This window comes from Haliotis rufescens, unplaced genomic scaffold, assembly GCF_023055435.1.
Source record: "Haliotis rufescens isolate VD_foot unplaced genomic scaffold, xgHalRufe1.0.p SCAF_20, whole genome shotgun sequence".
In the NCBI taxonomy this organism is placed as follows: domain Eukaryota; kingdom Metazoa; phylum Mollusca; class Gastropoda; order Lepetellida; family Haliotidae; genus Haliotis; species Haliotis rufescens.
The window spans coordinates 17,435,004-17,448,333 of NW_025963891.1; the positions used below are offsets into that span (position 1 = coordinate 17,435,004).

Genomic DNA, 13,330 nt, shown 5'->3' on the forward strand with positions numbered 1-13,330 from the left:
CATTCTCCAGCCTTAACATTATATATCATCCTGCTCTTGGAAAATATAACAAATTTCCTGTTTCATAGCAAGATTGCTGTATTTCAGGAAGTACCTCTGCCTTCAGCTTTGTCCTATTCGCCCTCAATGCAGCAACAGCAGCAATACAGTATACCGTATTCGACGTAATAAGCGCCCAGGGTGCTCTCAAAGTTAGAAACATGGGGCTCTTATCAGAATATTATGAAAATAAACAGAGTTGCTTATGCTGACAGCCTGAAATGTTTATATACGAGAGATATATTTTTCCAGAATTTAATTGTCCATAATTTAGGGTGCATATAACACACAAGTGCGTATTATATGGGAAAAAATAAATCTTGTACATTGATCAATCAGAAGGGGTGCTAATTGGGATTGTTCACTAGCCAATATATTAGCAAATATCGCCGTGGGTGCTTATTAGAGCTGGGCCTTTCTTACGTCGCATACGGTAATACTTAAAGGAGGTTAAACAACACCCAATCTTTGCCAAGACAGATTAAGTACAGTCATAAGAATATGTGAGCGAGTACTGTTTTACACAGATTTTAGTAAAATTCCAGCAATATCACGGCTGGGGACACCAGAAATGGGCTTCACACATTGTGCCCATTTGGGGAATCGAACCCGGGTTCTCGGTGTGACGAGGAAACGCTTTAACAACGAGGCTACACCACCACCCCATAGTCATAAGAAACATTCGGGGTTCACTTACTTCTCTTGAGTAGTAAAATAATGATGACAAGAGTCATAACTGTCCAAGCCAAATTTAAATTGTGAACCTATTTTGCACATACCTCATACAACAGCTTATTCTCAACCAAAGGAAGTTGTAGAATTTTCCTATTCGGAATATTCTATAAGTAATACGTTACCACTGTTATACCGAGGCTGTTGTCTCCCACAACTGCTGCTATAGCGAAATCTACCACAGAGATCTCAATTACCTCATGCAGCACGTGCGTAGCCACCTAGCTGCCATGTGACACCCTTCACTCTTGTCTCCTGCGAGAGCAAGTGCTCGGGGGACGGACGGGCGGGCAGCAGCCCAGTGGTAACGTATTACTTATAGAATATTCCGAATAGGAAAATTCTACAAATTACATTAAGTAATACGTTACCACTGTTATACCGAGGCTGACTACCACAGTAGGCGGTGGGGAGCACCTACAACCCGAATCCTGACTGCTAGCGTTCCTTCCGACCAGCGGAAGTAAACACCAAGGCGGAAGCACTCGATGCGCATGCACCTAGCTAGGCGTTACCCTATAGGAATACCAAAGCAGTGTCAAGCGCATACCGTAAGGCTCAATCGTCATTGCCAAAACGATTGGTGACTTCAAACGGCCCCACTGGATAGGTATTTCATCGCCGCAGCGGATGAGAACACTGTATCCGCGTGAGCTTAATCTTAGATCAGGTTAAACAGTCGAAAAGAGGGAAATTAATTTCATTCAGACCGTATATCCCAGAGCAAGCCTACTTAAAGTATGCATTAGGCGCGTGACCTTATTCCAGTATTTGTAAGCATGCATCACAAGGTTGGGATACACGACAGACAATTAAAGACATAATTGTCAAAATACAAATAAGGACTAAGCACACAAAAAGCCGCCCTCACCTGTGGTGTGAGTGCACTGGTTTGCGGGACCCCAACTCCTGTACCCACGGCAGTGGGAACATTGGAGTCGACCCAGATTGACCACCGTGCAAGGTCAGACGCCTGAGGAGTTCGGAATTGCGCTGGGCACACCCCTTAGGTGCCCGCTTGCGCCGCGATCCGCGGGCCAAGACGGTGCACACTCTCCACGACGGCATCAGCGACCTGTTTGAGGTAATGATTGGCAAAAACCGAGTCAGAACGCCAGTAACAACCTCGTAATATTCTGCGAACAGAGATATTCGAGTGTAGGGCAAATGTTGCCGCTAGCGACCTGATCTCGTGCGGGTTTGACCCCGCTACCGGTAACCCCCGAGACCGGTACGCCAGATTGATGACAGAACGAAGCCACAACGCAATCGAGTTGCGAGTTATGTCAACCGTGCGATTAGGGTTACACGATATGAACAGACGGTCACGCCCTTGTCTACGTTCATTCGAAGCCTTAAGATAATACTTAAGGGCCCTAACCGGACACAGCACTCTGTCCTCAGTATCAGCAGGATGTAAGATTTCTTTGAGGGATCTTACAGTGAATTCTCTCTCCGTTTGCCCGACTCTCTGATTCTTGGCGACGAAGCCCATGAGCAGGCCCAGGCGGACTGCTCCTTCGTCACCCCTATCGAATCGTACCTTGGCGACATCGAGTGCATGAATTTCGGATACACGTGCCGCCGTGGCAAAGGAGAGGAGAAATGCTGTTTTCCAAGTCACATGCCGGAACGAAGCACTATGCAAGGGTTCATACGGAGCTTCCGTAAGTGATTGCAACACCAGGGAAAGATCCCAGGCCGGTGCCTGAAGGCGGCCCTTCTTAAGATCGTGCTGTTTACCCTTGATAATACCCCGTATCACCGGCTCTTTGGAGAGACTGGTACCCATAGCAACGTCCCGTACCGTAGCAACGGACGAGACATAGTTGGCAATGGAACCCCCGGAGAGTTTCCGGGTCTCTCTCAAGTGAGACATGAAACGAGCAATATCCTGCATAGATACCTTATCTGGCGAATGAATGTGATGTTTACAACACCACTTCGTGAAAATAACCCAACGTGCATTATACACCTTCTGGGTAGAATCACGATGCATACTAACGTATGCCCGAGACGCCCGGCGAGAAAAACCTTTACTCCTCAGACGCTCGGTGACAACATCCACGCGTGCAGATTGAACTGCCCTGCGTTTGGATGAAGCTGACGGGTGTGAGGGTGGATCAAGAGATCCGGTCTCACAGGCAGTGGAAGTGGCGACTGCGTGACCTGGGTCAGCAAGTCGGGGTACCACGATCTGTTCGGCCACATGGGCGCGATCAGTAACATTCGACAGCGAACTCCTCGGAGCCAGCTTAGAATGTGTGGTATCAACGCTGTCGGCGGGTAAGCATAAGCGACCAAGCCCGTCCAGTCTAACGCGAGAGCATCGTGATCGATGGCCCTCGGGTCCGGGACTGGTGATACAAACAACGGGAGTTGATTGTTGAACCGCGTTGCGAACAGGTCGACCATCGGACGACCCAAACGTTCGCACAGCCACTGAAACACTACTGGGTTCAGCATCCACTCTGTGGGGCTCGGATCCTGAGGCCTCGATAGAGCATCGGCCAGTACGTTCCGCACACCTGGGATGTGACGGGCGCGTATCTGGCACGGGACACTGTCCACCAGAGCGTAAAACTCGAACGTGAGATCGAGTAGCGAGTGACTGTGGGTTCCCCCCAGTTTGTTCACATAGGACACTACCGTCGTGTTGTCGGTCGCCAGCATGAGCCGGCCGTCGACGAGACGATGCTTCCAGTGATTGACTGCGTTGATCACTGCCTTGAACTCGAGACAAGTGATGTGAAGACCTAGTTCGTCTACGCACCACAGCCCCGAGCTCACCTCCCCCTTTAGATGGGCGCCCCAGCCCACTAGAGAGGCGTCTGTATACAGGGTCAACGTGGCCCGGTAGGGCCGCATAGAGACTCCTGATAAGACAATGTAAGGGACCGTCCACCACTCCAGATGCGGTCGGAGCCGATCCGGGAGGGCGACGGTCGCACTGTTCACCTCCGTTGCTAACAACTGGATTAAAAACCGTTGCAGCGGGCGGAGTTGGAGACGACCCCATGCGGTGCAGTCCTGGGCTGATACAAGTAGCCCTAACAGCTGTTCCCAAAAGTGAACAGTCTGTTGCACCGCTAAGACTTTGGCAATCATCGCCTGAATTTTGTGCCACCTGTCTGGGGGGACAAAGAGGCGATGGGACACCGTGTTGAACCGACATCCGATGAACAGCAAGTTCTGAGAAGGGGTTAACTCGCTCTTGGGGAGATTGATAATCCACCCAAATTGCTCCAAGAGCTGACGTGCGAAATCGAGATGGCGTGACAGGGTGTCCGTCATTCGATTTGCTACTAGCGAGTCGTCCAGGTACGCGAAGTACCGGACACCCCTCCTGTGGAGGAACCCCACTATGGGGGTGGTTAACCGGGTGAACAGCCAGGGAGCGGACGTGTGAATCATTCTGAGTTCGGCACTGTCCTACTTGGCAACAAGAAATATCCTGGAGTAAAACCCCGGTGTTATTTCTGGTAAAGCTAACTCCTGTACTGCCCCTTCTCCACCAACCTGCCGATGGCATCGGCGAGGATGGGAAGATCGGTTTCCGAATCGAAACCTGCCAACGGGGCAACGGTGAGCGGCGGATTCGCTTTGAGATCAAGCCGATAGCCGTACCGATTCGTGTTGACCACCCACGGGTCGTCGAACACTTGTTCCCAATTCTCCCAGTAAGTCTGGAGTCTGGCTCCCACTGGGGAAGGAGAGGGGGCCCTGACAGGTTGCGGCAGGCGCAACTGTCCAGGGCCAAGTGACTCGGGTTCGCCTAAGGGCCAACCGAAGTTGGCGCTGTCGGCATACGAACCCCTCCAATGAGAGTCACCAGGAGGGGCCCTTGCCGTCCGTCGACGACTTGGGCTTCCCCCAGTTCCCCGTCTTCCCGCGAAAGGGCAGCTGATTGCCCATACCGGAGCCCTCAGGCCGGGGCTACTTCCCAGAGGAAGAAGAACCCGACCCCTTAGACCTACAGGCCGCAGCAGCCTGGGGCGCGCTCCGGTTAGGAGCGGCACCCAGGCGACTATGCAGGGACCCAACAAGAGCAAGTGTGTGCCGAGAGTCCTCGGCAACGTACTCCAGGGAAGCATTTAAACTAAGCAGGCAGTTGTAAATGCGCTGGTCACGGTCCGTGGGAGAACCTTCGACCAGACGGGCCGCTGCAGCCAAGTAAGTGTCTCCGTGAGACATGGAGTGCCGAGCGAGGGCGTCCAGCTGGTGCAAGGTAGCTTGCGTTACCGTAGCAGCCGGTGGGGCACGGACACCCAACCGCTCAACATGGGCCTCCGCGGTAGGACCAGCCTCGGGAAAGGCAAGGTCATGTACCGGGAATAAACCCTTTCTCCACGACGTCGGAGGCAACGGGAGACCCCGACCAGAGGCCGCCATGAAGGCGCTCTCCAAGGAAGGCTTGAAACCGCGCAGCAAGGTCGATGCGGGGAAAGCCGTGTCGGAAGACTCATCTTATACCTCGGAGGAACCCACAGTCGTGGATTCCCCGCGGTACCGGCCGGGGCATGTCCTCAAAGAGGTCATAAACCATGGCCACGCGGTCCTAAACCGATAGCGGGAGCAACGGTTCGGGGGAAGGACCGGTGACCACGGGAGCCGCCGCCGTACCGGTGGACCCCGCGGCCACCGAAGTGGCCGGGGACGGAACAGCCAGCGGCCTATCCTGAGATAAGGCCGCCAGCTTGGAGTCCACAAGTTATGCAAGTAATGCAGCGACGGAATCCCCGGACAGCACACGGGCCGCCAAGAGATCCGCCGCTTTACCGGTGGACCCCGCGTCCGACCCCGCGGCCACCGAAGAGGCCGGGGACGGAACAGCCAGCGGCCTATCTTGCGATAAGGCCGCCAGCTTGGAGTCCACAAGTTTCGACAACAATGCGGCGACGGAATCCCCAGACAGCCCGAGGGCCGCAAGGGGATCCGCCGCAGCCGAGGAGGTGGTACCCGCACGGGGACCCCGACCGGACGAACCGGCCACCACAGGGGTGGAGACGGACTGTACGTACAGCCGGTACCGCTCAAACTCCGCAGGCCCCAGACCTTCGCACAGGATGCACCGGGTGTCCCCGCAAGGAACCCTGCACCGCGGGCAACGATCGTGGGGATCCCGGGAAGACAAAAACTTTCTGCACACCCCACAACTCCGAGGAGCAGGGGTAGAGGGGGTGGATACTGGGGACATATCCATGTCAGACATTGATTGTTTGCTATAAACAAAGAACAAAACATGGTTACAACGCACGCACCACAATGATTCACAAACGAACATTTTCACAAGAAAATAAACGAGCAATGTGAACATATAACATACACATATAACTTTTATTAAAGAAATAAGTTATGTTAACCCCCAAAAACATACAAGAACAGGGGAAACGTAAAACACAACGTGCATACGCGAACCCCGCAAGTATATAGAAAAAAGGGCGGGAAAAATTTTCCGTTTGGCTGGAAAATTATAACCAAGCGTAGCTACCGCAACGCCCCATAAAAGCACAGTTTATTAGAGAATAAACTATAATAAATATCACCAAATCTTCAAGGAACGCTTCAGCAGGAGAAAACACGTCTTGCTAAGCAGACGAAGGAGACAAGAGTGAAGGGTGTCACATGGCAGCTAGGTGGCTACGCACGTGCTGCATGAGGTAATTGAGATCTCTGTGGTAGATTTCTCTGTGCAGCAGTTGTGGGAGACAACAGCCTCGGTATAACAGTGGTAACGTATTACTTAATGTAATTTATTATTTTTCATATTTTCTAAACTATTTTCTTTCCCACCTGTTTGGATATGAGCAGCTTGAGAAGTGGTCCTGATCTTGATGATGTCTCATAAAGACGAGCAGCAAACTCAGCACCTTTTGTAGACTCCAGGATCTAAAAAAACAAATATATGAGAATAAAATATTAATACAATAAAATCTGTCCTCATGACAATCTCATTCATGACATTCATGTCCTGACTTTTAACATGAGTGAGTGAGTGAGTTTGATTTTACGCCGCTTTTAGCAATATTGCAGCAATATCACGGCGGGGGACACCAGAAATGGGCTTCACACATTGTACCCATGTCGGGAATCGAACCCGGGTCTTCGGCGTGACGAGCGAACGCTTTAACCACTAGGCTACCCGACCGCCCCACTTTTAACATGAATACGAAATAAACTTTATCATTATTCATACTGAAATACAGCTACCGTATTCGACGTAATAAGCGCCCCGCTCTAATAAGCGCCCAAGGCGATATTTGCTAATATATTGGCTAGTGAACAATCCCAGTTAGCACCCTTTCCGACTTATTTATTCGTGTATAATATGCACTCGTGTGTTATATGAACCCTTAATCATAAGCAATTAAATTCTTATTTTAGATCATTTCAGGCTGTCAGCATAAACCACAAAATGTACAATCTTTCAGCCTCATTTTTAATCTCACCAAAATTATATTCTAATAACAGCCCCATTTCTAATTTTGAGAGCGCCCTGGGCGCTTATTACGTCGAATACGGTAACTGTTTGTCCATCTTGTAATCCCAAAGGAGATGATACACTACTAGGTCCAGACACAATTTATTGTTTGTTTGGTGTTCAACGCCGCACTCTGCAATCTTACAGCTATATGACGACGGCCAGTAAATAATCGGCTGTGGACCAGACAAGCCAGTGATTGATATTGTGAACAACCCTCCACACCGTCAGGGTACAATCAACCAGGTATGACCACCCGATCCATGATCACCTCTTTCGGCCAGCACAGGTTGCTGGGGGTTCTATTCAAACCCGGACTCCCCACAGAGTCCCCAGCCATAAAGTGATGAAGAAGAGTTTGTGGGGCATATGTATTGCTGTAGTCAAGGCAGAAACAGAAGAATGGGATGCATCAGTTGTAGTAGGTGCAGCATCAAACATGGAGCTTCCGGTTCCTGCACCGCCTTGTAAAGATCGACAGAGAAATGTCAGGAATTCGTCAAATGCCGCCCTGTACGGCCAGCAAAATGTTGTACTGTTTCATCTGATATCGTTCACTTGCCACATCACACACGGCAGTACTCACCTTGACTCATACTGAATGTTACCAGATTGAAATTATTGAACTGAACATTCAAATTTCAGCTCAGGATATTCATGATTATAACAGCACCTACAACAGCACCTACACAAGTCTTATCACAGCACCTACACCAACTCCTCGAACAGCACCTACACAAGTCTTACAACAGCATCTACACCAACTCCTAGAACAGCGCCTACAACAGCACCTACAATAACTCCTAGAACAGCGTCTACAACAGCACCTACACCAACTCCTAGAACAGCGCCTTCAACAGCAGCTACACTAACACCTGCAACAGCACCTAAAACAGCATCTACAACAGCACCAACACCAACTCCTAGAACAGCGCCTTCAACAACACCTACAGCAGCACCTAGGCCAACTCCTAAAACAGCACCTACACCAACTCCTAGAAAATCACCTACATCACCTACAACAGCACCTACACCAACTCCTGCAACAGCACCTACATCACATACAACAGCACCTACACCAACTCCTTCAACAGCACCTAAATCAGCATCTACAACAGCACCTACACCAACTCCTAGAACAGCGCCTACATCACATACAACAGCACCTACACCAACTCCTAGAACAGCGCCTACATCACCTACGACATCACCTACACCAACTCACCTTCTGCATTGTGGTGATCACCTCGGCAGCCTTGCTCTGCTCACTTGATATGGACTGAAAGTGAAATAGGCAGAAATGAACAAAACATCAGAAACCTAACATGAACCTAATCTCAAGCAGCAAGGGAGAGGGTGACCTTGGCTTATACCCCTTCAGCCGTGTGCCAGTAATACCACTGTGTGTCAGCTTCATGTGGGAGGAAAGCCCGAGGTGAAACCACAATCACGGGTACGCTGCTGACAAACCTAGAAACACCTGTAGTCAGGGCAAATCTGGTATTCGAACCCATGATCAAAGGTTGACCCTAAGGGAAGCATCTTCCCGAGACAAGAGAGTTAACTGACTACAAAAGTCCAGTTTCCACCCTTGCCGAAATAGACTGGTATTATGGAGTCACATTTTGGCTAGAGTCCAATCAAAATCATGCAACGAAATCAAAATCCGGTTCGTAGAATGTCGTGCAGATTTTGGTTAATTGCAGGATTTGCAAAGCATGTGCACTGCCAACTCATTGTCAACAGATATGATAATCTTTTCATGTTTTTAATCAAGGTGCTCACGTGATTTGATGCATTCCGCGATGTTAAACCCGTTCTATCACAATATAGATCTTGATTATCGATCAGATCGTCTTGACTGGGCACCGCCATTTTGTTTGAAGCAAATGCAAGTGATATGAGAGGTGGAATCTGATTGGTCCATAGGACAGGCATAGAAGGGACATAACTTGTAAAAGCCACTGGTGGCGCTACGATCGAGCCCAGGAATTCCCTTGCCTCAGGAAGATAAAGGGAAGCGACTCTGCACATTAAAGTACATCATCCTAGATGACTCAGCCACCAGTGCCCCCTGCAGCAAGTACTGATACTTAAGGCTAAAAGAAATTAAGTCTTGGTTCTCAGGCATTCCCCACATCATCATAAAGTTTTCCACATGTTTCATTTTTATTTCCATTTTTAAAAAACCCCAAAAATCCTTAACTATTCCAAGGCCAACAGTATTCAAATACTATCAAGGAATACATTTATGTAGGGGGGCCCTTTCCCAGGTTGATTGGACACAACTGTTTATTTGGGTACATAACTGTTGATTTGGTTACATACTAGTTTGAACAACAACAAACAAAAAACACAGCCCACCTTTTCAAACGCCATTGCCTGAGAACCGATTCTTTTATATTTTTAAGCCTTAAGTCAACAATTATATGCACAGCACTCAGGGGCTGATGGGTAAGCTGGATGTTTTGAAAACAGAGCAGCAAGAAACTTCATACCTTGATGAGAGTCTGATACAGCTTGTTGGATCTTGGGTTGGACGTTCCGCTTGGGTCAAAGATCTGGCAACAGAACAAGGAGATGGTAGGGGCTGCTGAGTGAGTGAGTGAGTGGGTAGTGATTCACGCCGCTTTTAGCAATATTCCAGCAATATCACGGCGGGGAACACCAGAAATGGGCTTCACACATTGTACCCATGTGGGGAATTGAACCCCGGTCTAAGGTGTGACGGGCGAATGCTTTCGCCACTTGGCTAAGAAGCTTCTGAGATGTAATTGTAACAATAAGAAAACCAGGAACCCTCTTAACACGTGGATCTCCTCGAGCTCCAGGTCACATAAAATCAGGTCCGAATTGAACTCACTGGAACTGAAAATTCCTTTCTAAAAATATTCACTTGCTGTGATAAAATAGATTTTCAAACAACAATTTGTCTCCCTGACCCTGATGGAAAACATTCTGCTACCACTTCCAGTATGAAATTAGTCTGGTGTGATTTGTTGAGTTGCTATACAAGTGTGTCAAGTTTAACCAATATGACATGTCTGGTTGTGTGCAAGGCAAGAAATATTGTACAGTTTTCAAAATATGCTCTAAAGAGCACTACCACCATTTTCAGTCAAAGTCAAAGTCGTCACTGTGGAAACTAAACAAAATAAATCTAAAAAAAATCCCAAACCCCCAAAAGGCACTAGTTTACCACTAGACCTATCTATGTGCCAAGTTTGATGAAGAAATATTGTACGGTTTTCAAGATTTCAAAAATCCTGAACTATCCAAAAGCAGCAGTTCGACACAAGGCCTATCTATCCATGTGCAGACGGACGGACAGCACCCATTCCTATATATCCCTTCCATTTTGTGGTGAGGGGTAATAAATGAATTACTCACCTCCAACAAGCATGGCACCAGGTTGGGTTTCCCCCACGGGAGAGTCACCTCCTCCATTTTGCGGACCTGCCAGCAGGGGTAGCCGGTCAATCCTGTGTCCATTCCCTCTGTACTGGGGGCTGGAACAACACACACCTTACAGGTAAACCGACAGAGGAGCACGTGCTTAACTACTGACTGCTTGTGTAGTTTTGTTTGTTGTTTAACGCCCCACTCAGCAATATTCCAGATGTATGCCGGCGGTCTAAAAATAATCGAGGTCTGGACCACTTCAGCCGTGTGCCAGTAATACCACTGTGTGTCAGCTTCATGTGGGAGGAAAGCCTAAGGTGAAACCACAATCATAAGTACGCTGCTAACAAACCTAGAAACACCTGTAGTCAGGGCAAATCTGGTATTCGAACCCATGATCAAAGGTTGAGCCTAAGGTAAGCATCTTCACGAGACAAGAGAGTTAACTGACTACAATAGGCTGGTATTATGGAGTTACATTTAGGCTGGACTAACGAGACTATGCATAGTCCAATCAAAATCGTGCAACGAAATCGAAATCCAGTTCGAAGACTGTCGTGCAGATTTTGGTCAATTGCAGGATTTGCAAAACATGTGCACCACCAACTCGTTGTCAACAGATATTGACGGTCTAAAAATAATCGAGTCTGGACCAGACAATCCAGTGATCAACATCATGAGCATCAATCCACGCAATTGGGATACGATGACATGCATCTACCAAGTCAGCGAGCCTGACCACCGATCCCGTTAGTCGCCTCTTACAGCAAGCATTGATTACTATTATATCACAGATCTCCACATGATTGTGTAGAACTATGTGTCCCTGAAAATGTAATGCGTGCATCTACTGAGACATTTGTTACAACATAGCTGGTGAATTGTTATATTTCAGTTGGAGCCATGGTAACATGGCCATAAAATATTTCAAAAAGTTTCAAACAAGGGCATCCCATCCATACCTAGTGTAAGGGATTGGAAGAAGTCTATATTTAGTAGTCTATATTACGCATATATTCATTTGTTCGTGCATACAGTGGTTATCCTGGTACACTCCATTTCACACCTCGAACCACCAAATAACATTACTGAGAGTCTTCAGGGGTCCATTCCATAAAGCGATCGTAGAGTTGGTTTTGTTTGTTGTTTAACGCCGCACTCAGCAATATTCCAGCTATATGACGGCGGTCTGTAAATAATCGAGTCTGGACCAGACAATCCAGTGATTGATATCATAAGCATCGATCCACGCAATTGGGATCGATGACATGTATCAACCAAGTCATCGAGCCTGACCACCCGATCCCGTTAGTCGCCTTTTACGACAAACTACTCACCTTTTACGGCAAGCATGGGTTGCTGAAGACCTATTCTACCCCGGATCTTCACGGGTCGATCGTAGAGTTAAGGCGATTGTAACTCCCATACTTTAACATAGACTTATGATTGTTTGTTTGCTTATTTGTTGTTCAAAGCCGCACTCAACATTCCAGCTATATGACGGCGGTCTGTAATTAATCGAGTCTGGACCAGACAATCCAGTGATTGATATCATGAGCATCGATCCACGCAATTGGGATACGATGACATGTATCAACAAAGTCAGCGAGCCTGACCACCCAATCCTATTAGTCACCTCTTACTACAAGCATTGACAGGGTTGTTGAAGACAAATTCTACTACCACTACTTACTACTTTGTGGAACGACCCGTGAAGATTCCGGGGTAGAATAGGTCTTCAGCAACCCATGCTTGCCGTAAAAGGTGACTATGCTTGTCGTAAAAGGCGACTAACGGGATCGGGTGGTCAGGCTCGCTGACTTGGTTGATGCATGTCATCGGTCCCAATTGGTGGATCGATGCTCATGATATTAATCACTGGATTGTCTGGTCCAGACTCGATTATTTACAGACCGCCGTCATATAGCTGGAATATTGCTGAGAGCGGCGTTAAACAACAAACCAACCAACCAACCAACTTTGTGGAACAGGGCCCTGAGGACTCACAAATAAGAGAGAAACAACATATAATCCTCCCTATTCGATCCAAGCCCAAAACAACACGACCACACAGGACTAGGTATCATTCTCACTGCAATACACTGCTCTTATCCTGCAAAGCACAATGATTTCACTCTGGTTCAAGACACGGTTACACTTTTTCAAATAATATTCATTCCAAACGTCCCTGACCTGGTTTGGGTCGAGGCAGATGTTGGGTCAACATGAGGTTGAACTTTTCCCCTCCCTTGGCCCCTCTCTTGTGCTGGATCTCGATCAGCTGGGCCATGTACACCTTGTCCAGCACGGCCTGCTCCAGCCCCGTGGGGTCCAAACCCACTGCGTTGTCCAGACAGGTCAACAGCTTGCTCATGCTGGCCACTGGGATCCCGAAGGACTGGACAAACAGCAAAAGCTGGGCTGGTTCCAGTTCTTGCAGAGCTGTGACAAAGTTGGTAAAAGTAACAAGTGATGGAACTATGGATGCATTGCAATTGTCAAAGGGACAATGGCATTATATCATTGACAAGTAAACAAACATCAGTTAAAAACATGGATACCATACAACAATATTGACCAAAAAGAACTGATTATAATTTAGTTTACCATTTATTCTTATCCAAAAACCCACAGCCTCAACACCTTAACTGAACCTTTCTCTTAAAATCCTTAACA

The 13,330-nt window shown here is 48.1% G+C and overlaps 1 protein-coding gene across 1 annotated transcript in view; it reads right to left on the reverse strand.

Annotated features, from left to right (window-relative positions):
- LOC124132730 (integrator complex subunit 1-like) overlaps positions 1-13,330 on the reverse strand; it is a 75,496-nt gene that overhangs the window by 16,496 nt on the left and 45,670 nt on the right. The window contains exons 27-31 of the mRNA XM_048400894.1: positions 12,848-13,096; positions 10,643-10,761; positions 9,751-9,813; positions 8,478-8,531; positions 6,565-6,660 (exon numbers count right to left, since the gene is read on the reverse strand). Coding sequence (XP_048256851.1) covers positions 6,565-6,660; positions 8,478-8,531; positions 9,751-9,813; positions 10,643-10,761; positions 12,848-13,096 — 581 coding nt within the window. The remainder of the gene's footprint in view (positions 1-6,564; positions 6,661-8,477; positions 8,532-9,750; positions 9,814-10,642; positions 10,762-12,847; positions 13,097-13,330) is intronic.